Source organism: Hyperolius riggenbachi, chromosome 5 (assembly GCF_040937935.1).
Source record: "Hyperolius riggenbachi isolate aHypRig1 chromosome 5, aHypRig1.pri, whole genome shotgun sequence".
In the NCBI taxonomy this organism is placed as follows: Eukaryota; Metazoa; Chordata; class Amphibia; order Anura; family Hyperoliidae; genus Hyperolius; species Hyperolius riggenbachi.
Genome location: NC_090650.1, coordinates 396807781 through 396832175, shown reverse-complemented (window position 1 = coordinate 396832175; position 24395 = coordinate 396807781). Strand labels below are relative to the sequence as shown.

Here is a 24395-nt window from a genome sequence, read left to right as displayed (position 1 = left end):
ACTGAAGATGTTAAACAGGGTCCCTAAAAGTCAATAAAACACCAAAGATATGCATTGTGGGGGGTCATAGAGACACCGAGCATGTAGGAACCTGTTCCCAGTGGGCTGAGGACGAGTTATCAGCAAAACTGCTGAACTTCAGCTACATGTCACTGTTTTCATTGTTTTTTTGCTCTTCTTCCGTGTCAGTTGCACAACCATAACCTTGCCCTTCACCCGTAAAGGACAACCGATGTGACATGAGGAGATAGACATGTGTATGTACAGTGCCAATTATACAAATAATTAGGCTGTGTTCCTTTCTTTCTTTCTGTGCCTGGAAGAGTTAAACATCAGGTATGCAAGTGACAGTTTTTGTCCAGGTCGGACGATAGCATAACCTTCACTGATGAGTAATGACAGCCATAAAACACTTTTCTAGCGGAAAATGGCTTCTGAGAGCAGAAAAGAGATAAAATGGGTCAATAATTCATAGATTTTATCTCTGGCATACTTCAATGAAGGTGTCATTGAGCAGAGACAATAAAACAGTAAAAATGTAAAAACTAGATTTAAATATAAAAGAAAACTGGAGGATTTAAAAAGTCATTTTTAGGAGGAGGAGGATAGATACAATTGTTTTTGTCATAAGTTTATTTTCACCTCGGATGTCCTTTAACATTAACCATTTCCTGATACCTAACCTTAACCCCCACCTTTCCTGATGCTTAACTTTCTATCCCTAATGAGTAAAGGTGATCTTCCACTATCTTATCACTTAAAGAGACTACAGAGACTAAAATAAACATTGTATTTATCCCATTCTCATAAAACGTCATATGACTTGCCGTGTCTTTTCTCCCCAACTCACCCCCCGAGCCATCGTGTGCGCTGGCTTCCGGCACATAGCCCCGCCTCATTGTGGAGACGTGCTGCCCCACTACCATGGCACTCTATCGATTGGAGATAAGTAGGGAAGGAATAAGAAGGGATCTATCCAGTCAATACTTAATCACTTAAGTACCAGTGGTCTCTTCTGCCCCCTTAAAGAAAACCTGAACTGAAAATTAAAAGTCAAAATAAGCATACACAAAAGTCATACTTACCTTCCATGTAGACTACTCCTCAGTGTCTTTCTCCTGTCCCGCGTCCTGTTTGTGCACTGTGATCAAGGGAATTTTCTGTCCTCCATTTTGAAAATGGCCATTAACCATAACAGCTTTCTGGTCAGCACACAGTTAAACTGTAACATCGCCCACTTGAGCCATAGGGAAACATGGACATTACCTGGTACATAAGTTTTCCTCTCAGTTATAACTGACAGCAACTGATGTTTTACTGACAGCAACTGATATATTTCAGATCTGACAAAATGTTGTCAGAACTGGAAGGGATCATTATCAGAAGAAAATGGTGAGCTTCTGAGAGGAACTGATGGCAAGGTAACTATAGAATGTTCATTTGAAGTTACCTCATGTGTTTATTTTAAATATTTTTACTCAGTACAGGTTCTCTTTAAGGACCAGAGACCACTGGTACCAGAAAACGTCAGAACACAGACGAATCGCCTCACATACCCACCGCAATCGCTGTCACCACTGCACGTCGGGAACCTGGGCCACCCACTCTGCCGTCTCTATGACGGCAGAGTTCCTGTGAGCCGGTCAGGAGCCACTTTCATTGGCTCCTGACCGTGCCTATCAATGTAAGCCAATGGCAGCTGCTTACGCTGATAGACAGGGCCAGAAGCCAATGAAAACGGCTCCTGACCCGCTCACAAGGCTCTGCCGTCATAGAGACGGCAGAGCAAGTAAGCTGCGGCAGTGAGATAGCGGCGAAATCGTCGGGAGCGGAGAAAATGTGTGGCGTCGGATGATTGAAATCTACGCCCTGGCAGCCAGGTAGCCAACAAAACAGGGCATAGATTTCAATCATTAAGGTCCTTAAGTAGTTAAAGAAATAAGGCTAGAGTAATGAGAAGACTGGATTCTTTGTAGAATCCCTCGATGCTTGAAAGAATTGAGGGTAAAAGAAGAAGAGGACGGCACAGGCTAAGATAGACAGACAGCATATGTGAAGCTATGAACATGCCTATGCAACAGCCTTCAAGGATGACATGTCAGTTAAAACAAAAACTTCCAGGCACAGAAGCAGCTTCTTCCCTCCCTTCTGCTTAATGCAGAACCATGCAAATCAGTCCAGCACAGGCAGCCAAGACTTAAAGGCATTACAGCAAAGAACTGGAAATGAACGCTTCTCAGCCTGTTTGCTACCATTTTAACTCATAACTGTCCTTGGCCTGTGATATCTAAACTGTCTGTCCTTGTATGGTATTGTCTATGTCCGTTAAGCAACTGACAAGTCAAATTTCTTGTAAGTGCAAACTTATTTGGCTAAATAGAATGGATTCAGAGTCTGAAAAAAGCAGTGACTGACAGATACATGGTGTACGTAAAAAAAGATTGCCGGAAATTTGAGCTCCCAGAAAAGCCGGTAGTAGAGTATCAATTTACCAAAATTCTATTATTTAAGTGGATAAAACACTCCGGTATGTAGGGGAACATTGGGAACCCACACGGCACAAATAATATCAGCAGGTCCCAACTCCCGACTTATTTCCCCTGCTTACTGATAATTCAACTGGAGCCTATGGTGGGGCCCAAACCTCTGCCACTAGCAGGCGCCCATGTTTCCTGCTTCCAATACATCTGACATGCAAAAGTACAAAAGTACAGAGTCGACTGAATGAATGATGAGGGAGGGAAGAGAGAAAGTAACTCACCTTGAGAACCCAGCTGAAGCCAAATTTGGGGTGCATGAGCTCTATGAGTCGCAGAAGCCACTCTAATGTCTTAATATCCCCATCAAATCTGTCCCGGAGATCAATATACTGAACCTGACAACAGACAGTGTAGAGAATGCATCAGAGAGCAAAAGAAAGCCAACAATACAGAGAGACACCAGAGGCTGCTTCACAAAGGAAGAGACTGCCAACGCCAGAGTGTGAGAGTGCAGAGAGACATCATTACTGGGACACACATCTTACCTTCACTGCTACGTCCGTCCCATCCTGTAACGTAGCTCGGTGCACCTGAGCAAGGCTGGCCGCTGCCACTGGCTTATGGTCAAATCTGAGAAAGAGGCGCTCCGCGGGCTCACCGAAATCTTCCAAGAGGATTTCATCTACCTGAGACACATCAATAAACACATCCCCACTAGTCAATCCATTACAGGAGGCATATTCAGCAGATGCAGAGACTGGGAGCAATTACTACAACTTATACACACACCAGTGAAACCGACCACCGGAGGGATATTTTAAATGCACGTTTCAGACAGGAGGCCACCCACACAAACTAGTACACACTACAGCTCGTTTACTAACGACAAAGAGACTGCCTATACTGCAGGTGACATGCCAGTATTATAAAACAGAAATAAGGTCTGTAACACAAGTAAATTGCAATATTGATCACTGATCCATTCTAAGGCGGTTTAACCACAAACCTGAAGCCTGGTAAGAAGAAAAAAATTAGATACCACCAGTGGCGTAACTACAAATCATGGGTCCACACCCCTCCCAGCAAAACTTTGATCCCCTCCCCCCAAATGTTTACACCCCTTCCCTTGCCTCCCCCCTTGGTGCCCTCCATGGCCTTGGGGCCCATCTCACAAGGGCCATAAAACAAGCGTGGCCATCATGATCTTCAAACTTACAACAAGTTTAGCCACAAAAACACCTGATCTGAAGTATCTGCCCTGTATCAGAGGAAGGGAAAGTTGGTAGTGACCCCCCGCCCCCCCACTACCCTCCCGCGATCTAATTACTCCCCCGCAATTGCTTTCCATGACTTTTGGGATTCCGTATGTTCCTTATTTTATCTCATGTGTTTTATATTTTTGAATATTTTTTACGAGTAGATTTGGCATATTTGTGGGTTATCCGAGTGTATCTGCCCATCTCTATGTTCCCCTCCCCCCCTTTGGGTGGAGTGATGAGCGGCCATAATGCACTGGGATCCCTACTTATATGGCCATCTAGCCAAAGTATTGTTAGCTATGACAAAAGGACAGATAGTCCGAAACATGTTAGCTATCTAGATGTTGCCTTGGCTGTTTATGGATACGTCCTTCCAATAAAGGTTACTTCTTATGACAAGTGCGGACCCTTTTTCTCCTTACTGTGATTCCTTGGATTTGCTGGTCAGGTCGAGCTCTGTCAGAGAAGTGGTGGGATGTAGCGGTGTTCACCCTGCCAAAGGAGTGGTGGATCATTGCGGCGATTTGTTGCTAATCACCGTTTTACTATACCAGCAGTCTTTGGTCCTTAAGGGGGCACAGACTGCTGGTACTGAAGTAGATAAGTGACGTGACATGATGAGATAGACGTGTATGTACAGTGCCAAGCATACAAATAAATATGCTGTGATGCTTTTCTTCTCTCTCCGCCTGAAAGAGTTAATATTTTACTTTGCATCTGACACTCAGGACCCAGTCCAGCTACTGGTAAGGAATTACAGCCATAAAATACTTAACTCTAGGAAGCCCAGTTCTCTGCCAAGCCAGGATATGTAAAAAAGGTCAGTAGTTCATATATTTGAGTACTCGGACACAGGGAAAGGCTGATTTATTCAGCTTAGACAAAACAATAAATATGCTTTAAGTTTTTAAACAAAATAAAACTGTGGGATATCTAAAAGTCATTTTTAGAAGTAGGAAGAGAGATACAATTGTTTATCTCATCGCTTTGTTTTCACTTAAGTATCACTTACTTAAAAAGAACAAAATCTAAACTCCACCCTAAACATGCCCCTAATGCAGGAAACGCTCGCTGTCCTCACCTCATTGGCTCTCCGGGGAAGCGCCTGGTCCTCCAGCACTCGCAGCGTGTTAATATATTCTGGCGGCAGCAGGTGATTGAAGGTACACAAGCCTTGGCCGAGCTTAATGTAGAGTCCGCCGTTCAGCAGAGCTCCATCTACCAGACTGTCTGCCGTCCGCTGGTGACACTGGGACATCACAGCCTGATGCAGCGAACTGTTCTGCCGCAAGAGATAAGCAGAGGAAAGAAACATTCAGGGACTGCAGCACAGGCTGAGATGGGAAGTATAATCCAGGAGAGTCTATCTATGTACACTGTGTAGACTTCTCTCTCCAGAGACAACCAGGTCATAAGGACATCCGAGGCCAGAAAATAAATGTAGTTTTACTCACCTGGGGCGTTCTTCCAGCCCCTAGAAGTCATTTGGGTGCCTCGCCACAGCTCTGGTCCTCTCCAGGGTCCCACTGGCTGCACCTAAGGATCGCCGATGGGTTGACGTCTTCTGTGCATGCACAGGTAAGCACCCTCACCATCAGGAGCTCCCGGTGACATAGGCACGTTCTCGCACAGGGCAGGCGCACACCTGCACATGTGCAGAAGCAGAGCTGTGGAGCCTGTACAAAAATCATCTGACTCCAACTACGACTGAAGTTTATGAAACCACCTACTCCGACTCCAGGTACCCTAAATTGCTCCGACTCCCAACTCCACAACCCTGCGCAGAAGAGCCGGCCCATCTGGGGTTGGCGATCCTAAAAGGCTGCCAGAGAGGACAGGAGCTGTGGCAAGGAACCCAATTGAGTTCTAGGGGCTGGAAGAACCCCAGGTAAGTAAAACTATATTTTCTAGACTTGGAAGTCCTTTACAAAAATAATATCTGGTTTTCTTAATAAGAACAAATTTTACTGAACATAAATTCAATAAGCATTTATTGTACGGTTATCGTAGCAATGTTCACGGTACTCGAGTACCGCAGGTTGTACTAATACCATACACTGCAGGCGGCAAGAACGGTAATATTGCTGTGCACTATTTGTGCTCAGCAATATTTCTGCTGCTTACTGCATCAACCCCATTGTGTGCGACATGCATGGTAACAGAAAGTCCATTGACTTTCATGTTACCGTTCACAGTAGATAAAGCTGTCCCGTCCATTGTGATGTAATGCGCCCGAGAGCACTTCATCGCATGATGCACTACATTTGCCACCAGGCTAGAACATTTTTTTGGTAAAGGAGGTGGGAAGGAGGGCTAAGGGAAATGTTAGCAGGTCCCTGGATACTCACAGAGTACTGGACACCCACCTAGGTTTCCTCGTGAGTAGCTTGGTTCTGATCAGGGCCATTTCTTGGGCAGAGCAGGCAGGGTGACCGCCCTTACTGCAGATCAGCAAGTAGAAGAAGGGGGGGGGGGCGCAGGCAGAAGGACATAACCGCTAAGGAGCTGGTGACGTGTGGTTCAGCCAAATGGAAGAAGATTACCAACATGATCACCTTCCTTGACTCCTCCTAGGCTGCCTGCGTCAGACGTCAAGTCAGCATGACATTACCACCGCGTGATGACACCTGATGTCCTGTAGCGGTACTGCAGGCTGTCAGTGCGCGGCGCCCATGGAGGAGTCAGCTTTCCGGGCTCTCTTTGCTTGTGTGTTTTCCTGGTCCGTGCTTCCTCCTGGATGAGCGGCTGGTCACTGGTAAGTAGGCAGATCTACTTGTGACCTGTGGCTGTGTGACTTTCCCTAAAAAGTAAGGGTTTGCAAGTCCACAGGGGTGGGGGAAGGGGGCACAATTTTTACACCCTCTCCCTGGGTGCAATTTAGCCTAGAAACTGCCTTGGCTCTGATGAAGCATTTAAATCATGTTACTAATCAGATGGAATTATATACAATAAGTGGGGGGAAAAAAGACAAAATAACTAATCTGATAAGTGTTATTTTTTACAGACACTATTTCCGTGTTGCTGTAAGCTTGTGATCTGCATGATTATTGAAAGTTGCCAATGTGACACGGCTCCAAGAAAATGCATTGCTTCTGCAAGGTTCCATTCTGCAGCTCTGCGATATGAAAGGGGATTATTAAACCAGCCCTGTATAAACAGGCACCTCCTTCTCTACAGGAGTTGTATAGATTGGCTCACCTACATCTATCTTTACTTTGTTCTATTTCCTGCAGGGCTGAGGAGTCGGTACAAAAATCATCAGACTCCTCAGTTTATGAAACCTCCAACTTCAGGTACCTAACCTTGCTCCGACTCCTCAACTCCAACTTCGCAGTGCAATACTTACCAGGGCTGTGGAGTTGGTACAAAAATCTTCATACTCCTCAATTTACGAAACCTCCAACTCCAAGCACCCAACAACCGCACCGACTCCACAGGCCTGATTTCCGGACACCCCCCATAAAGCCAGCAGTTCCACCATGTCACTCCATTTACATACTCACTTCATCTTCTTTACGTAGAATTATATTTCTTGTCCACCAGTAATCTATGGAAATCTGGGAGGCCACCTTCAGAGACCTGGGTGAGAAATAGGATGAGAGTGAGTGAGGCCGAGGCATCATCTGGGCAACACATAATTCGGACTGGACTCACAGTGGACATATTACTCATTCTACATGAACAATCAGTACTGCAGGTCACAGGACAAGAGAAGAGCAGAATTGTATAATAGCATCCAAGGACTCTTCACTACACGGTCAGTGATGATGATTAATTATGGGGATGTGCAGCAAAGGGCAGCGAGGTCCATTTAATCATGTGAGAGAAGTTCCCAATTTTAAAAAAAAATCCTCTGCAGATTATTAGAATCAGAATCATTTTATTATTCGCCAAGCACGACCTGGTCATGCCCGGAACTGGGCTTGGCACAAGATGGTACAAGAAAAGACAAACAACAGAGATAACACGGTTGCATACATCAAATAAATGCAATACAGTAGTGCATAACAGAGTATGAAGTTCTGCTATGCAGACATGCTAAAAGGATGGATTCGGGTAGTTGAGGAAGAACAGCCTAAGGAGAGGGCGATGGGAGTGAGTCCAGAGAGTTCAGTGATTTGACCGGTGAGGGGAAGAAGCTGCTCCTGTGTATTGAGGAATAATAAAATGATTCTGATTATTAGATGAAAGTGAACAATTCCTTTCCCATACCACCATAGCTAAACCCAGAATGAGGCCAGGAAAATTCTAACACAGATCAGGTAGACCCGCTAGCCGTCCCTCCCCCCCCCCTCCAATCCATGATGAACTTTGCAGCAGGACTCATCCACCTCTCCTCTCACTTCTCTAATGCTAACCAGCTCTGCCAGTCCCTACATTGGCTGCCAATCACAATACATGATCCTGAAGCCTTGTACGAGGCATGTCACCCATTGGGAATTGATACCTGGATGGGCTGAGACTGTCATACCTGGAGGCTAAAAACGTGTTCTGTTCCTATGCAAGGGGCGGAGCAGCATGGGAGTGACATCACTCAGCAAGCAGCGTAAGTGGAAAGAACAATGCTCTAGGCCGTAGTGATCTGGGTAGAAACAGTATAGCAACAGAGGCTGGGCATTATATGCAGACCCAGCCTCTGTGTGCTAATAGGATTATTAGAACCCACCTCGGGTTCTCTTTAACTGAGAGGGATATGGATGTTTCCTTTTAAACAATACCAGTTGCCTGGCAGTCCTGATGATTCTCTTTGGCTGCAGTAGTGGCTGAATCATACACCTGAAACAAGCATGCAGCTAATCCAGTCTGACTTCAGTCAGAGCACCTGATCTGCATGCTTGTTGAGGGGCCGTGGCTAAAAGTATTAGAGACACAGGATCAGCAGGAGAGTCAAGCAACTGATTTTAAAAGGAAAAATCCATATCCTTCTCAGTCTAGGTTCCCTTTAATAAGTCTTGTTGTAGTTGGATTCTCATCTGACTATGGAAACTCACCAGGGCTGAGAAGAGCTCCACCTACACAGCAACTAGTAGCAAGGTTGCCTAGCATGCAGCCTCACTACCACATAGGGAAGCAGCGACCCACTACAGGGTCTCTTTAACCTCCTTAGCGGTAACCCCGTGCTGGACACGGGGTAAGCCGCCGGAGGGTGCCGCTCAGGCCCTGCTGGGCCGATTTTCATAATTTTTTTTTTGCTGGACGCAGCTAGCACTTTGCTAGCTGCGCCAGCACTCTGATCGCCGCCGGCCCCCGCCCGATCGCCGCTATCTGCTGCGGCGCGCGGCCCCCCCCCCCCCAGACCCCAGCGCTGCCTGGCCAATCAGTGCCAGGCAGCGCCGAGGGGTGGCCCGGGACTCCCAATGACGTCCCGACGTCAGTGACGTCGGTGACGTCATCCCGCCCCGTCGCCATGGTGACGGGGGAAGCCCTCCAGGAAATCCCGTTCTATGAACGGGATTTCCTGATCGGAGATCGCCGAAGGCGATCGAAGCGGGCGGGGGGATGCCGCTCAGCAGCGGCTATCATGTAGCGAGCCCTGGGCTCGCTACATGATTTAAAAAAAAAAAAAAAAAAAAAAAACATTGCTGCGCTGCCCCCTGGCGGGATTTTTCATACCGCCAAGGGGGTTAAAGAGACTCTGAAGTCTCTAAAAAATCGTCTTTTTATGTCATAAATATGTTTACCAGTAATACTTTATCCTTAACTAAACCGCCGCATCCCCGCCACTGTAAACGATCTAAATCCCCCCTAACTCCACCCTCCCTCTCCCCCGCAAAATCCACGACTTTCTTGGTCGAAGTCTTGAAGGAAGACTGAGAGGGGCTGGAGAGAGGCGGCGATACGCCGCTGACAGACGCGTGAGGCAGGGCTGCAGCTCATAGCCCTGCCTCACACGGAAGCGCTCCCCGTAGTGTTCCCCCGGGGAGTTTGGGGGGGATTTAGATTGTTTACAGCGGCGGGGATGCGGCGGTTTAGTTAGGGATAAAGTATTAAACATATTTATGGCATAAAAATACTTTTTTTTAGAGACTTCAGAGTCTCTTTAAAGAGAGTCTGAAGCCCAAAAAAATACCTGTTTTTACTGGCCATTTGTGTAAAGCAATAAAATCATAGCTGAAACACTGCAGTATAGAAGTATTTATATCTCCGAAATCCCCGGGGCAAAATTTCAGGGCTCCTTCCTGGAGGAGGCAGAACTGTGCGCTGTAACTCTGCCTCTGCTCGCGTCAATCTCCGATCTCCGCCTCTCACCACCCCTCTAACTCTTCTTTCACTGAGAGGGGCGGGGAGAGGCAGAGCTTGACGCGAGCAGAGGCAGAGCTACAGCGCAAAGCTCTGCCTCCCCGGGCAGCAAAATCCATGACCAGGAAATTCGTGGAATTTTGCCCCGGGATTTTGGTGGTATAAATATCACGTTCTGCCGTGGGGATGCAACGTATCAGCTAGGATCTTATTGCTTAGCATAAATGGTCAGTAAAAACAGGTAATTATTTGAGCTTTAGACTCTCTTTAAGTAGGAGCACACTCACAGTTTAACGGTGGGGTCAGTTTCACCTAAGGCTGAAAACCCTACCAATTTGGATAAAAATTTGAGCGAAAATCAGACACCAAAATGCCACAGAAAATGTGAAGAACAAACTAATGTGATGCATAGAGTTTCTGGAGGACTCAGACAGACCCAATGCCTGCAGTGATGCTCGCATCTTACATGAAAAAAATCATTCCTATGCAGCCTTCCATTCCGGAAAGGGTTCAAATTCAGAAAGGGACGGAGCCACAAACAGCCAATCAGATTGGTTTCATTTCAATGGGAATATACAGTACAAATTATTGATACCAAGGACCCCAAAGCTCATATACTTGGTAATTGAGTGACTGTATGTCAAGGTTAGAAAACGTGGGCAGTGCCAACAACTAAATTTTTTACATGGCAGGGTTCCCAAACTTGACACAGTTGGTCACTGGGTGACTGAAATTAATATTCAAAAATGTGGGTGGAGCCTACAACAGCCAATCAAAATTCACCTATTGATTTTCAAGGGAAATACTGAAACTTCTGCCATTCTTACACTGTTAATTGCAGAGGCCTCAAACCTGATACAGTCAGACATTGGGTGACTTGGGTCCAAACTCACTGGAGGGGCTGGAGCCACAAACAGCCAATCAGATTTGTTAGATTGATTTTAGCCATTATGTTATTGGCAGCGTTTTCAAACTTGAAAAAAGATAGAAAACCGCTCACTCCACGAAGGGCAGTGCTAGACCAAGACAGCTACTCCAGAATTACACTTGAAACGAAAGAATGTCCGCACGATGCTCCTAAAATCCAATTCCTTTATTCATGGACGTATCCAAAAGAGTCATCACATATCACCAGCTGACATGTTTCGGACCTACTGGTCCTTATTCATAGCTAGAGTACAAATCGCACAGAAAGCCCCTATATACCCTCCTCCTGTGGAGTGGGTGGTCCCCAAAGCCCAAGCCCACGCCCATAACACCACATACAGGAAGGGATATTCTTACACTGTTAATGGCAGAGTTCTCAAACTTTGCACAGTTGGTCACTGGGTGACTGGAATTAATATTCAGGAAAACGGGTGAAGCCTACAACAACCAATCAAAATTCATCTGTTGATTTTCAAGGGGAATATTTAAAATTGCTGCCATTCTTGCACTGTTAATGGCACAAGCCTCAAACCTGCTACAGTTGGTCATTGGGTGACTGGGGCTCAAATGCTGGAGAGGGGCACGGCCTCACATAGCCAATCTGATTTGTTTAATTTCTATGGGAAAATACAAATTATTGATGCCAAGGACTCCAAAACTCACAAACGTGGTAATTTAGTGTTTGTGTGTTAGGTTTAGAAAAAGTGGGCAGAGCCAACAGCAGCCAAATACATACCCGGGCAATGCCGGGTCATTAGCTAGTCTATATTACAGATGTCTCGAACCTCCAATTTTAGGTTCGTGAACCATGCGAACCGCAGTAGACTTCAATGGGCAGGCGAACTTAAATTCAAAAATTCAGACATTAATTCTGGCCACAAAAGTGATGGAAAAGATGTTTCAAGGGGTCTAACACCTGGAGGGGGGAATGGCGGAGTGGGATACATTCCAAAAGTCCCAGGGAAAAATCCGGATTTGACATACAGCAGGGTTTTAAGGGCAGAAATCACATTGCATTGCTAAATTGGAGGCATAAAGTGCTTTAAAACATCTTGCGACTGTATACATCAATCAGGTAGTTTAATTAGTGTACTGATTTACACTGACAGACCAAACTCACTGTGTAACGCACCGCAAACAGTTGTTTGTGTAGTGATGGTCGTCCTGGACTTGAGCGCACCATGGTGAGAGTGCAGGCCATGGAGGTTTAAAGCCCATATGGTCGCCGGGCTGAAGTAGCTCGATGATAGAACAACAGTGACTGTCCAGCTGATCGAATTTGGTCTGTCCACAATGAAGCAACAACCTTATTGGCTGGATGGTGTAATGGTTAAGGGCTCTGCCTCTGACACAGGAGACTCGGCTCTGCCTGTTCAGTAAGCCAGCACCTATTCAGTAGGAGACCTTAGGCAAATCTCCCTAATGCTGCTACTGCCTATAGAGCGCATCCTAGTGGCTGCAGCTCTGGCGCTTTGAGTTCGCCAGGAGAAAAGCGCGATATAAATGTTATTTGTCATGTCTTGTCTATTCTCTTGGGTGCGCCCCCCAACACACTCATATAGCCGGTGGTGATTGCTTCATTGTGATACGCAAGCCCCTTCACCACGGCAAGGTAACGATCATGAAGGGGAATTGACACATGTACATGCCTTTTGTTTTGTTGTTGCAGCCGCAGTGCAGCCAGAAAAATTAGACATGTACACACATCAGAAAAATTATTCTATTTGTTAAAAATTCAGGAATCCACCTGGCGTCCTGGACCCTGTTGGTGGTGGCGGAGAAGGCAGTCAAGCAGCCTGCAGGAAGAGATGCTGTGTGGGGACCGACTTAGTCTTGAGGTAGGCAGTCACACGGTGTGCAGGCAGAGACGCTGTGTGTGGGGACTGTGGCCCTCCGGGATCCATGCCTCATTCATTTTGATAAAGGTGAGGTACTGAACACTTTTTTGACCTAAGCAACTACTCTTCTCACTGACAATGCCTCCAGCTGCGCTGAAGGTCCTTTCTGACAGGATGCTTGAGGCAGGGCAAGCCAGAAGTTGGATGGCACATTTTGACAGTTCTGGCCACAGGCCAAGCCTGCGCACCCAGTAGTCCAGGGGTTCATCGCTGCTGCCTACGTCCGCAGTTAAGGCCAGGTAGTCGGCTACTTGCCAGTCGATGCATTGGTGGATGGTGGATCCGGAAGGGCTAAGGCGAGGCGTTGGACTAAAGAATGTCCGCATGTCCGACATCACCATGAGATCGCCGGAGCGTCCTGTCCTTGCCTTCGTGGACATGGGAGGAGGAGAAAGATTCCTGGCAGTGGCACCTTTATTCCGTTGTGCTGTGACATCACCCTTAAATGCACTGTAAAGCATACTTGCCAGATTGTTGTGCAAGTGCTGCATCCTTTCTCCCTCCTGGTGATTTGGTAACATCTCCGCCACTTTGTGCTTGTACCGAGGGTCTAGTAGCGTTGCCACCCAGTACAGGTCATTCTCCTTGAGTTTTTTTTATACGGGGGTCCCTCACCAGGCTGGACAGCATGAAAAACGCCATCTGCACAAAGTCGCATGCCGACATACTATCCATCTCCTCTTGCTCTTCCTCAGTGATGTCAGGTAAGTTCTCCTCCTCCCCCCAGCCACGAACAATACCACGGGAATGGTGAGCAGCACAAGCCCCCTGCGACGCCTGCTGCGGTTGTTCTTCCGCCAACCCCTAATAAAAAAAACCCATCTTCCTCATCTAACTCCTCTTCCCCACACAACCCTTCCTCCTCCTCCTCCCCCCTCCTCTGTGCTGCTGCAGGTGTTGAGGAAACATCTGGTTTTGCTGATGATTGTTCCCACTCTTCTGCCTCTTCCTGTTCACGCTCCTCCACAGCTTGATCCACCTCTCTACACACGGCACGCTCCAGGAAGAAAGCATATGGGATTATCAAGTCGCTGATGGAGTCTTCACTGCAACTCACCAGGTTTGTCACCTCCTCAAACGGCCGCATTAGCCTGCAGGCATTTCGCATGAGTGTCCAGTACTTCGGCCAAAACCCCAGCTCATGACCTTTCACTGTAGTTGTACAGATGCTGGTTGACTGCTTTCTCCTGTTGTAGCAGGTGGTCGTACATCAGGAGCATTGAATTCCAGCGAGTCAGGCTATCCCAAATCAAGCACCTCACCGGCAAGTTGTTTCTCTGCTGAATATCGGCCAAGCATGCCATGGCCGTGTAGAACCGCCTGAAATGCCCACACACCTTCCTGGACTGCTTCAGGAAATCCTGTAAGCCTGGGTACTTAGACACAAATCTTTGAATGACTAGATTCAGTACATGTGCCATGCAGGGTACGTGTGTCAAGTTACTCAAAGCTGAAATGAGATTGCTGCCGTTGTCACACACCACGTTGCCAATCTCCAGTCGGTTTGGGGTCAGCCACTGATCCACCTGTTTAGAGTAGCCAGGAGAGCTGCTCCAGTGTGACTCTCGGCTTTGAGGCAAGACATGTCCAAGATGGCGTGACACCGTCGTACCTGGCATGCAGCATAGGCCCTGGGAAGCTGGGGGTGTGTAGCTGGAGAGGAGATCGCAGCACCAGTAGAATAGCACTGCCACTCAGCCAAGGAGGACGACAGCGAAGAGGATGCAGCAGGAAGAGTAGGAGATGAAGGGGAGGAGGTGGAAGCAGGCCTGCCTGCAAGCCGTGAAGGTGTCACAACTAGGTCCACTGCACAGCCATGTACTCCCTGCTTGACAGCGGTCACCAGGTTGACCCAATGTGCTGTGTAAGTAATGTATCTGCCCTGACCGTGCTTTGCAGACCAGGCATCCGTGGTCAGGTGGACTCTTGACCCAACGCTGTGTGCCAGAGATGACACCATTTGCCTTTCAACTTCATGGTACAGTATGGGTATCGTCTTTTTAGAGAATTGCAGCCTGGTATCTTCCACTGCAATGTCCCAATCGCCACAAATTTTCGGAACGCCTCAGAGTCCACCCGTTGGTATGGTAACAGCTGGCGAGCTAACAGTTCCGCCAAGCCAGCTGTCAGACGCCGGGCAAGGGGGTGACTGGCAGACATTGGCTTCTTCCACTCAAACATTTCCTTCACGGACACCTGGCTGCAGCTGTGGGCAGAGGAGCAGGAACCGCTCAAAGTGAGAGGCGGAGTGGAGGAGGGTGGCCTTGAAGGTGCAAGGGAGAAAGCGGCTGAAGATAATGCACTTGAAGGCGGAAGAAGAGAAGGAGGGTGGCTTTGCTTTTGAGTGCTGCTTTTCATCAAGTGGTCTGCCCATTGCAGTTTGTGCTTTTTCGTCATGTGCCTTCGTAAGGCAGTTGTCCCTAAGCGGGTGTTGGTCTTTCCACGGCTCAATTTTCGGTAGCAGAGAGTACAGATGGCATTGCTCTCATCTGAGGCAGACACACAAAAAATGTCCACACCGCTGAGCCCTGGAACGATGGCACTTTGGTGGTGGCGCCAGCAGCTGACATTGAAGGGCATGTTGGCTGGCTGTCCATAGGTGGCGATACATGCCGCCGGACACTGCCACGAGCTGTTTCTGATGAAGAGCTCCCCCTGCTTCTTTCAGCAACTCGTCTCCTCCTACTCCTCTCTGTCTCCCCATCTGAACTGTCCTCCTGGTCATCATGTCTATTAGGATCCCACGTGACATCCATTGCAGTATCATCGTCATCATCAAAATCATCCTCCACAGCTTCGCTTGTATCAGACACCGAATAAACTGCAAAAACAGCAGGTACTTCATCATCCTCCTCACACCTTACGTCCATAATGCCGCTTAACTCAGACATATGAGGTGGTGTAACTTGCTTAGCATCTTCATGTTGTTGTAACAATAATGGTTGTGAATCCATTCATTCCTTTAACTACATGCTTTTAACTAACTAAATAATTTACCCACAAATAGCTGGTATTGGTTTTATTCAGAAGGGAATACTAAATCATTTTTGAGGTGAATTTCTACAATACTCCAAAGCATGTCTGTGAAAAAAGGGAAGAACTGACATATCTGAATAAAAAAATGAATTTTTCATTTTGTTGTTATACATTCCATCAAATTCCACCAATAATCTGTGCAGTCAAAATTTTCAATGCCCCCATCGAATAATACCTCAAGGGGTCTAGTTTACCAAATGTTGTCATTTTGGGAGGAATTTTACTATTACAGTGGCTCAGTGCTTCAAGAGAAGTGATGTACACTGCAGAAAACAAGCACCTTTTTTTCACAGTACCCAAGAAGATGGAAGTGTCAGAATATGAAGAGCATTATGGAGTGCACCAAAAGTGAGGTGGCGGCCTAGGTGAGTTAACCCCTGCTAACAGGGTCACCTTGTTGTTGAGGAAATAACCAGTGGTAGGAAAGTAGCTTTAAAGTGTTCTACATGTACAAAGTCTGGTTTCCACATTCTAGGCCAATTATTTTTTTATCTGTGTGTTTAGATATAACATAAAATCTGATAGAAACTGCCGGAAGGTCCCATCTACTCCCACCAGGCACCTCTGGTGATGTCATAATAGCATGTGTACCTCTGGTGGTGTCAGAGAAGTGATCGTCATAATAGCTGGGTGTGTGTATATAAGCAGGTGAAGAACAACTATAGGGTCACTTTTGCGATTGTGAATGCAATTGATTTTGTTCTTGAGCGAGTCTCATTAGTGATATTCTCATTGGTGTACTATGTTTTGCTTCTGTAAAAGGCGCAACAGAGTTGCACCTCTTAATGCTGCCCCAGAGCCCACACCACCGGCTAGGGGCAGAGCCCTGGCTGCTCTGCGTAACATCAGGGCAGCCTTGGGCAGACTGTTCCACCGCTGTAGACCTGCCCCATCTAACGGGCCTTCTGCAGCAGTGCTGGAATATCCGGTATTGGATGATTCCGGTCATGTGGAGGAGGGAGTAGCTGGTGACCCAGCGCCGGAATACCAGATATTGGATGTTCCTGGAGGAAGAGAAAGAAGCTGGTAAGTACTACATAATTATGGCTGGGAACACAGTAAGCGGTGTGTGAAAGGTTGTGTTGCGCTTTACTGCATATGCGTTTCTGCATTTTTTTGTCATAATGAAGTGTGTCGCGTGTTCGTTTGTGTTTCGCACATGCATTTTGTTTGCGTTTTACTGGGTTTGTGTTTCCCACATATGAATCCCAAGTGTGGTTTTGTGCGGTTTGTTTGCGTTTTTTATATGCGTTTTATGAAATATTTTTGGAATGTGGCCAGTATAAAAACACATTTTCAATGTCCTCTCTGGCTCATCTCTAGGAAGTCAACAGGAGGAGGACATACATCATCAAAGTTGATTTAAAAAAAAAAAAAAAAAAAAAGCATTAAAAAAAAAATATGCAGCAATTTCTGCTATTCAAAAATGCATATTGTAGAACACAAACAAATGAGTGTTTTCATGCTGCCCATTGACTTACATTATACGTGTTAACGCTAACGATTAATGCAACGCTAGCGTTTCTGCCTAGTGTGTTTCTACCCTATATGTTAGTATGCATTCCAAATACATAGATTAATATTGAGGAATCTAGAGCAATGAGTGTACAGCAATCAGAAAAATAATGAGTGCTGACTGGTTGCTATTATCTTGGGGATAGACCTGGGGGGCCCTCTCCCTGCTCTGGGGCCCTGGGCAATTTACCAGTTTGCCCCTTTAAAAGCACTGGCCCTTGTGCTAAGTATAGAGTGTTGTCCACTTGTGCAATGTGATTGGTGCTATGTGATTGGTCTTACTGTTCAATATAATTGGTCCAATCTGATTGGTCCAATCGTGCAATTTGATTAGTCTAATCGATTTCACTAAAAATAATCGTCCCGGAGTGTGTGGGGATGTAAGTGTTGTAGTGCTGAGGCCAGGTGAAGGTCCTACACAGTAAACAACATATTTTTAAAGGGGTTTATGATGTCATAACGTCCAAGCCGGCCTCTGTGTGAGCTTTGCACACGCCCCATTAACTGACATGGAACATTTTCAAATCCCTTCTACTCATTCATAAAGTAGAGTCAACCTGAATATAGGTGTGAAATTTGTGATACCCAAAAGTGGGCGGAGCTAAAAAAAAAAAACAACCAATAAAGCTGTTGCCATGTTCTATACTCTTTTTCTCCTACAGTTTTAGGCGTATTAGTTGTGAAACTTTGCACATCTTTAGCCTTTAGCAGTGTAGGTTTACTTGCACTTTTTTATTTTTCTTAGTGATTCCACCCTCCATGCCCCTGGGTCAGCCCACCAAAGACCACAGTTTTTCCCTAGACTTTAACTGGAAAATCTGAAACTGCTGCCATCTGTACAGCTCTAAAGCTAATCTTGCCAAACTTGGGTCACATATTCATGGGGTTAACCTGAATAATTCAGTCACATTTTGGGGATTCAAAAAAGTGGGTGGAGCCACAAACTGCCAATCACATTTCACCTATTTACTTCAGTGAGAAAATGTAAGAAACTATGGTTCTCACAGTATTAATGCCACAGTAGCCAAACATGGCACAGTAAGTCACTAGGGTTAAAATTCAGAAAAAGTGGGTGGAACCTACAACAGCTAATGAATTTTCACCAATGGATATTCAAGGGGAATAGTGACATTTATGCCATTCTTACTCTCTTAATAGAAGGTCCCATTCACACTGTAAATCCGATTTGCGATTCCGATTTTCCGCGGATGCTATCAACTCACGGAGAAAAATGCAGAAAAAATGCAGAATGCAATACCGATTCAAAATCACAAATTGGAATTGCATGTAAATCGTGTCAAAATCGCAAATCAGAATCGCATGTAGTGTGCAAGAGGCCTCAAACTTGACACTTGGACCCATCAAATTCCACTACTGGTGCAGTGTTATTGGTCCAATCATGCAATGTGATTGGTCCAATCATGCAATGTGATTGGTCTAGTCATGCAATGTGCTTGACCAATCTAGTTTGTCCAATCCTGCAATTTGATTGGTCCGATCTGATTTGTCCAATCGTGCAATTTGATTGGTTCAATTTGATTGTTCCAATTACTCAATGTGATTAGACCTATTTGATTGTACTAAAAGTGGCCACTAATGATGACATTTGCTGATTGATTGTTTATAAATGATTCTTCGTATGAACGACTGGAAATTATCATTTGTGACCGCTAATTGAAAAAAAATCTAACCAATCCAATTAGATTAATTCAATCGATTCAACTTTCAGATCAATCCTGTCAATCTGATCAGATTAGTTGGTGTTTTTTTGTCCATTAATGGTCCTTGACGATAATTTCTGATTGTTCATACAACTAATCATTTGCAAACGATCATTCAGCAAATTTGGCCAGTTATGCAAGTTGATTGGACCAATCAGAGTGGACCAATCATGCAATGTGATTGGTCCAATCATGTACTGTGATTAGTCCAATTGATTTTACTAAAATTAATCACCGTGGAGCGTGAGGGATTATAAGCAACGGCTAACTCACCCAGTCCGGCGCCTCCCTTCTGAAGCATTCCACGTCGCTCTCCATCTTTTGACACTTCTGCATTTACAACAGGATTTCCAGTTTGGAAGATGAAAGTGGCAGAAGATGAAGAGCGGCGTGGAGCGCACCGAGAGTAAGGCGGTGGCCTAGGTGTGTTAATCCCTGCTAACAGGTTAACCTTGTTAAGGGGAAGTAGCCAGTGGTAGGAAAGTGGCTTTAATGTGTTCTAAATGTACAAAGCCATGATTCTAGGCCTATCATTTTTTTTTATCTTTGTGTTCACAGATGATTTTGGCCATGTGGAGGAGGGAGTAGCTGGTGACCCAGCGCCGGAATATCAGTTATCGGACTCTTCACCTCATGTGGAGGAGGAGGAGGAGGAAGCTGGTAAGTACTACATCATTATAGGCTATTACACATCCCAAATACTTACGTTAATATTGAAAAAATCTATAGCAATGAGTGTACACCAGTCAGAACAATGAGTGCTGACTGTTTGCTATTTTCTTGGGGATAGACCTGGGGGGCCCCTCTCCCTGCTCTGCGGCCCTGGGCAAAGACCAGTTTGCCTCTCTGGAAGCACTGGTCCTGTGCTTAGCATAGAGTGTTTTTTCCTTGAGACAAGTATTTCCCAAATGGAGGGAGCACAACTTGATGTTTAACGATTAAAAAATGTGGGTGGAGCAACAAACTACCAGTCACATTTCACCCATTTACTTCATTAAGACAATATGTAAAAATCACTCTCAGGGCCAGCTCACGCTCGGCGCCTGGAGCGCCGCTAGCCCGCAATCGCGTTCGGCTCGCTATCGTGATTTTAACTAAAGCCTTGCGATTCTTGCGTGCTTTACGCTTGTGATTCCCGTTCAATAGAATCACAGAGCAATCGCCCCCAAAACGCTGCATGTAGCGCATTTGCGATTGATCGAAATCACAACCGCTGCAGTGTGAATGATACCATAGGGATACATTGTAGCAGCACTTAGATCATCGCCAGCGATCAGCAAAGCGCGCAATTGTGAACCAGCTCTCACAGTATTAAAGCCAGAGTATCCAAACTTGGCACTGTTGGTTACAGGGTGACTGCGGTTAAAATTCAGAAAAAGTGGGTGGAACCTGCAATAGCCAATTCCTTTTCACAATGGATTTTTAAAGGGAATATTAACATTTATGCCATTCTTACAATATTACTGGGAGGGTCCTTAAACTTGACACTTAAACCAATCATATTCCACAACTGGTGCCATGTTGTTGGGCAAGTCTAATTGGTTCAATTGTGCAATGTGATTGCTACAATCATGCAATGTGATTGGTCCAATCAGATTGGTGCAATCTTGCAATGTGCTTTGTCCAATCTGATTGGTCCAATTGTGCAATGTGGTTGGTCCAATCATGCAATTTGATTGGTCCAAACATGCAATTTGATTGGTCCAATTATGCAATGTGATTGGTCCATCTGATCTGATTAGTCTAATTGTGCAATGTTATTAATGTGATTTCTCTTTCAAGGCCCGAGTGGAATCCAGACCACCAGGACGCCACTGTCTCTGGACAGCTTCAACTTCCATCAATTTCTTGGCGAGGGATCATTTGGCAAGGTAAGTGATTGGGCAGATTTCCCTATGGGTGGGGTCAGACTAGATATTGCTTTAGTCATGTTTTGGGGGGGGACTCTGACTTAGAGGCGTTAAGTCATAATCCCACAGATGGTAGCTTCGCCCCATTGACGTCTCAGCTTGGCTGAGGAGCCAATGGGGCAAAGCTACCATCTGTCGGATTATTACTAAACGCCTCTAAGTCAGAATTTCCCCTAAACGTGACCATATCGCAGTGCCGAGGTGCTCAGGTCAGCCTGGGATAGCTGGGGGACCCAGCTTGTAGAGCTGCTCGCCTCACGTCCAGAGTGCGGATGGAAGCGGGCTGCCTCTCTCCCAGAGCGCATCGCATGTTTGTTGGGAACCCGGTGCTGAATCATTCGTAGACAACCTGATTCTGGGTCAGGTTTTCATGCGTAGCAGAGCAGTTACCTTACTGCGATCTATTGAAAGTCAGATATGGCTTTAAATCATCATCTTTATCGGTATCAGTGGAACTAGCTATAGACAGGAAGCAACCCCTGGCCTGTAGCATTGTATTTTGACGGTCCATCTTGCCTTATCTATCGTTAACTAAGTCTTCTCCTCTCTCTTTTCTAGGTTTACCTTGCTACCCATCGAGCCAGTAAGCAACAGCTGGCCATCAAAATGGTCAAGAAAAGACCATTTTTAAAGAAGTATAACCCTGAGGCCATCTTCATGGAGCGTCAGGCCTTGAAGACCCTGAGGAAGGGTCCCTATATCACCCAGCTCTTTTGTACATTCCAGTCAGAGGTAAGTCTTATTCCATTCCACTATTAGCTCTCTCATTGTATCCTGTACCCATGTAACCCGTCATTCCCCCAGAGCTCATAGAGATAAATGTAGAAAGAAAGCACTCTGTGAAACAGATGATTATCCAGCATAAATGCCCAGCTGGCACTTAACTTGTCATGAGGTGTGCCATCCCTGAAAATGGTCTCCTGCAATGTCATAACCAAGTCTGGATTTATACTTTTTCCATCACTAGACCAGCTTTCCTACAGCTCCCCTCTATGATCAGCAGCCCCTTTCTTTCTTGTACGGCCATCTTAGGTAGCATCTTCCCTCTTTCACTTGTTGCTGCCCACATGCAGCTTTCCTATTCTTTTTGCAGCTTCCTCTACCATATGCAGAAAACTCTCTTCCCTGTCCAGTCACCCCCTTGGGCAGGAGCCACCCAAGGCCTGGGCCTCTGTGGCCTTTACAGAACTCTGGCCTTGGGTGTAATGGGTGCCCATGTAATGTATGCAAGAAAAAGGGGTGCAAGGAAATTTGGGCGCCCAATTTCGGCTACTAGAATATCAAAAAATTTACAGATATTCTAAGTTTAAAAAGCATAAATTACCGTAGTGAAGTATTAGTAAATAATACTGATATTTTATTACAACATAACTATATTCTCACATATTGAAGCCTAACCTTACCCACCCCCCATGCCTAACCCTTAAAAATACCCCCCCACACACACACACACACATACCTAACCTTATCCACCCCCATGCCTAACCCTTAAAGAGACTCTGAAGCGAGAATAAATGTCGCTTCAGAGCTCATAGTTAGCAGGCGCATGTGTGCCCCTGCTAAAACGCCGCTATCGCGCGGCTAAACGGGGGTCCCTTCACCCCCAAACCGCTTCAGACTCTCTTTAAACCCTCCCCACATACACACCTAACCTTATCCACCCCCATTGCCTAACCCTTAAAAACAACCCCCACACATACACAGCTAACCTTACCCGCCCCCCCACGGCTAACCTTAACTGACCCCCCCCCCACATACACATCTAACCTTACCCACCCCCCATGCAGAACCCTTAAAAACACCCCCCACATACACACCTAACCTTACCCACCCTCCCACGCCTAACCTTAACTGACCCCCCCGCCGATCCACTACAATTACAATGATAGGACGCCACCACATGCGCCAATATTAATTGCGGATATAGTGTGAAATTTGGGCACCCGATAAATAGTGGGTGCCTATGGGATACCCACATTTCCCACTATAGCCGTAAGTTATAATGGCACCTATGGTGGCACCCAAGTTTCTGCTGATAGTGGGAGCCCAGATGTCCTGCTTCCCATGTAAAGGTAGGTTCACATGTAAAGCGCTTGGTGTATGGCTATCCCTCTAGTGGTGATGGGCAGATTCCACCAAGAGACAAATCTCTCTCTGATGGAATCTGATTAGAGAGAGATCTGTCGGCTGCCCATACACTGCAGGCCCATTCTTCATCAATTTTATGCTGAAATAGATCCGGAATTGGCCTTGTGACGCCGTCCCCCTAATGTGTAATATGCCCAGTGCACTCTACTACCTGTCTGTGGCCACCGCTTATCCTCTGCTGGCTCCGGGTGCTTCATCCATATACTCACCCCATGGACAGGTCATGTATAGTGCGCTGGCCACTGAGGGGATCATTAAACATTGGGGGGAAAGTGTCAGGGTTTCATCACCTTCGTTGCTCGTCCCGACATCGCTCACCATTACCGCCGCTTACCCGAACCAGGAAGTCGCCCCTGCATCTTGCAGCATCTCCGACCGATTAATGCAACCAATTTTGGTCTGAAATTTGTCGCATAGTCGATCGGGCATGCAACTGGTGGCCCCAGTTTCCATCCGATTCTGATTATAATGATCAAATCGGATGGTCGTTCGGCCGCCAAGTCGCCTAACGTATGTCCACCTTCACACCTGTTCAGACATATTATACTGGTGCAGTGCTACATCTCACCACTAGAGGGAGACGTCACCAAGAGCTGCTGAGAACATTTTCTACATTTGTATGAATTGATAAACAGAATCTATAAATTACTGAAAAGATGTAAAACAGCAGTATATAGCTGACCAGTGTTCTGCATACAAGTTCCAGTGCAGAGGTAGCAGAGCTATATGCAGTGTCATTACCCTGGAACTTAATATACAGCTTCCGTGGGAGTCTTATATCACACAGTAGTTATGCCTCATGACAGATTCCCTTAAGGGAAATCACCACTGCTCTATTCCTTCTTGTGCTGGTGCTGCCTTGTTATATCCCCTCAGAAAGAGAAAATAGCTATATAATGCGCTAACCTGTCTTTTCCAACATTTTTTCCACAGGATTACCTCTACTTTGCCATGGAGTACCTAGGAGGGGGAACCCTGTGGCGTGTACTAGAAGTTGTCCAGCGTCCCTTAGACACTGTAACCCTCAGGTAAGATTACTCTTCTGTTTTCTAAAGCTAACAACTGCCCCTCTGGGAGATTAATAAAAGCTCCTGTAACCCCTATAACTTGGGGGTCCAGCCAATCTCTCCCAATATGCAGAGCAGCACAGGGAGCAGAGTATGTTACCTGTTCCTGTGCCACTCAGCTTCCCTCCTCACAGTAGCTGTGCATTATGCTGCATACCTGTCACATGACATGTAAGAGGAGCCATGCAGAGGTA

The 24395-nt window shown here is 46.1% G+C and overlaps 1 protein-coding gene across 3 annotated transcripts in view; it reads right to left on the bottom strand.

The window, feature by feature from the left end:
• ADCK5 (aarF domain containing kinase 5) overlaps nt 1-24395 on the bottom strand; it is a 53084-nt gene that overhangs the window by 13378 nt on the left and 15311 nt on the right. Inside the window, exons 4-7 of one of the 3 annotated variants that reach the window (XM_068237869.1) lie at nt 7243-7318; nt 4821-5021; nt 3026-3166; nt 2762-2875 (exon numbers count right to left, since the gene is read on the bottom strand). In XM_068237869.1, coding sequence (XP_068093970.1) covers nt 2762-2875; nt 3026-3166; nt 4821-5021; nt 7243-7318 — 532 coding nt within the window. Of the gene's footprint in view, nt 1-2761; nt 2876-3025; nt 3167-4820; nt 5022-7242; nt 7322-24395 lie in introns of those variants that run through there. The other 2 variants (XM_068237871.1, XM_068237870.1) reach the window with 2 other exon arrangements.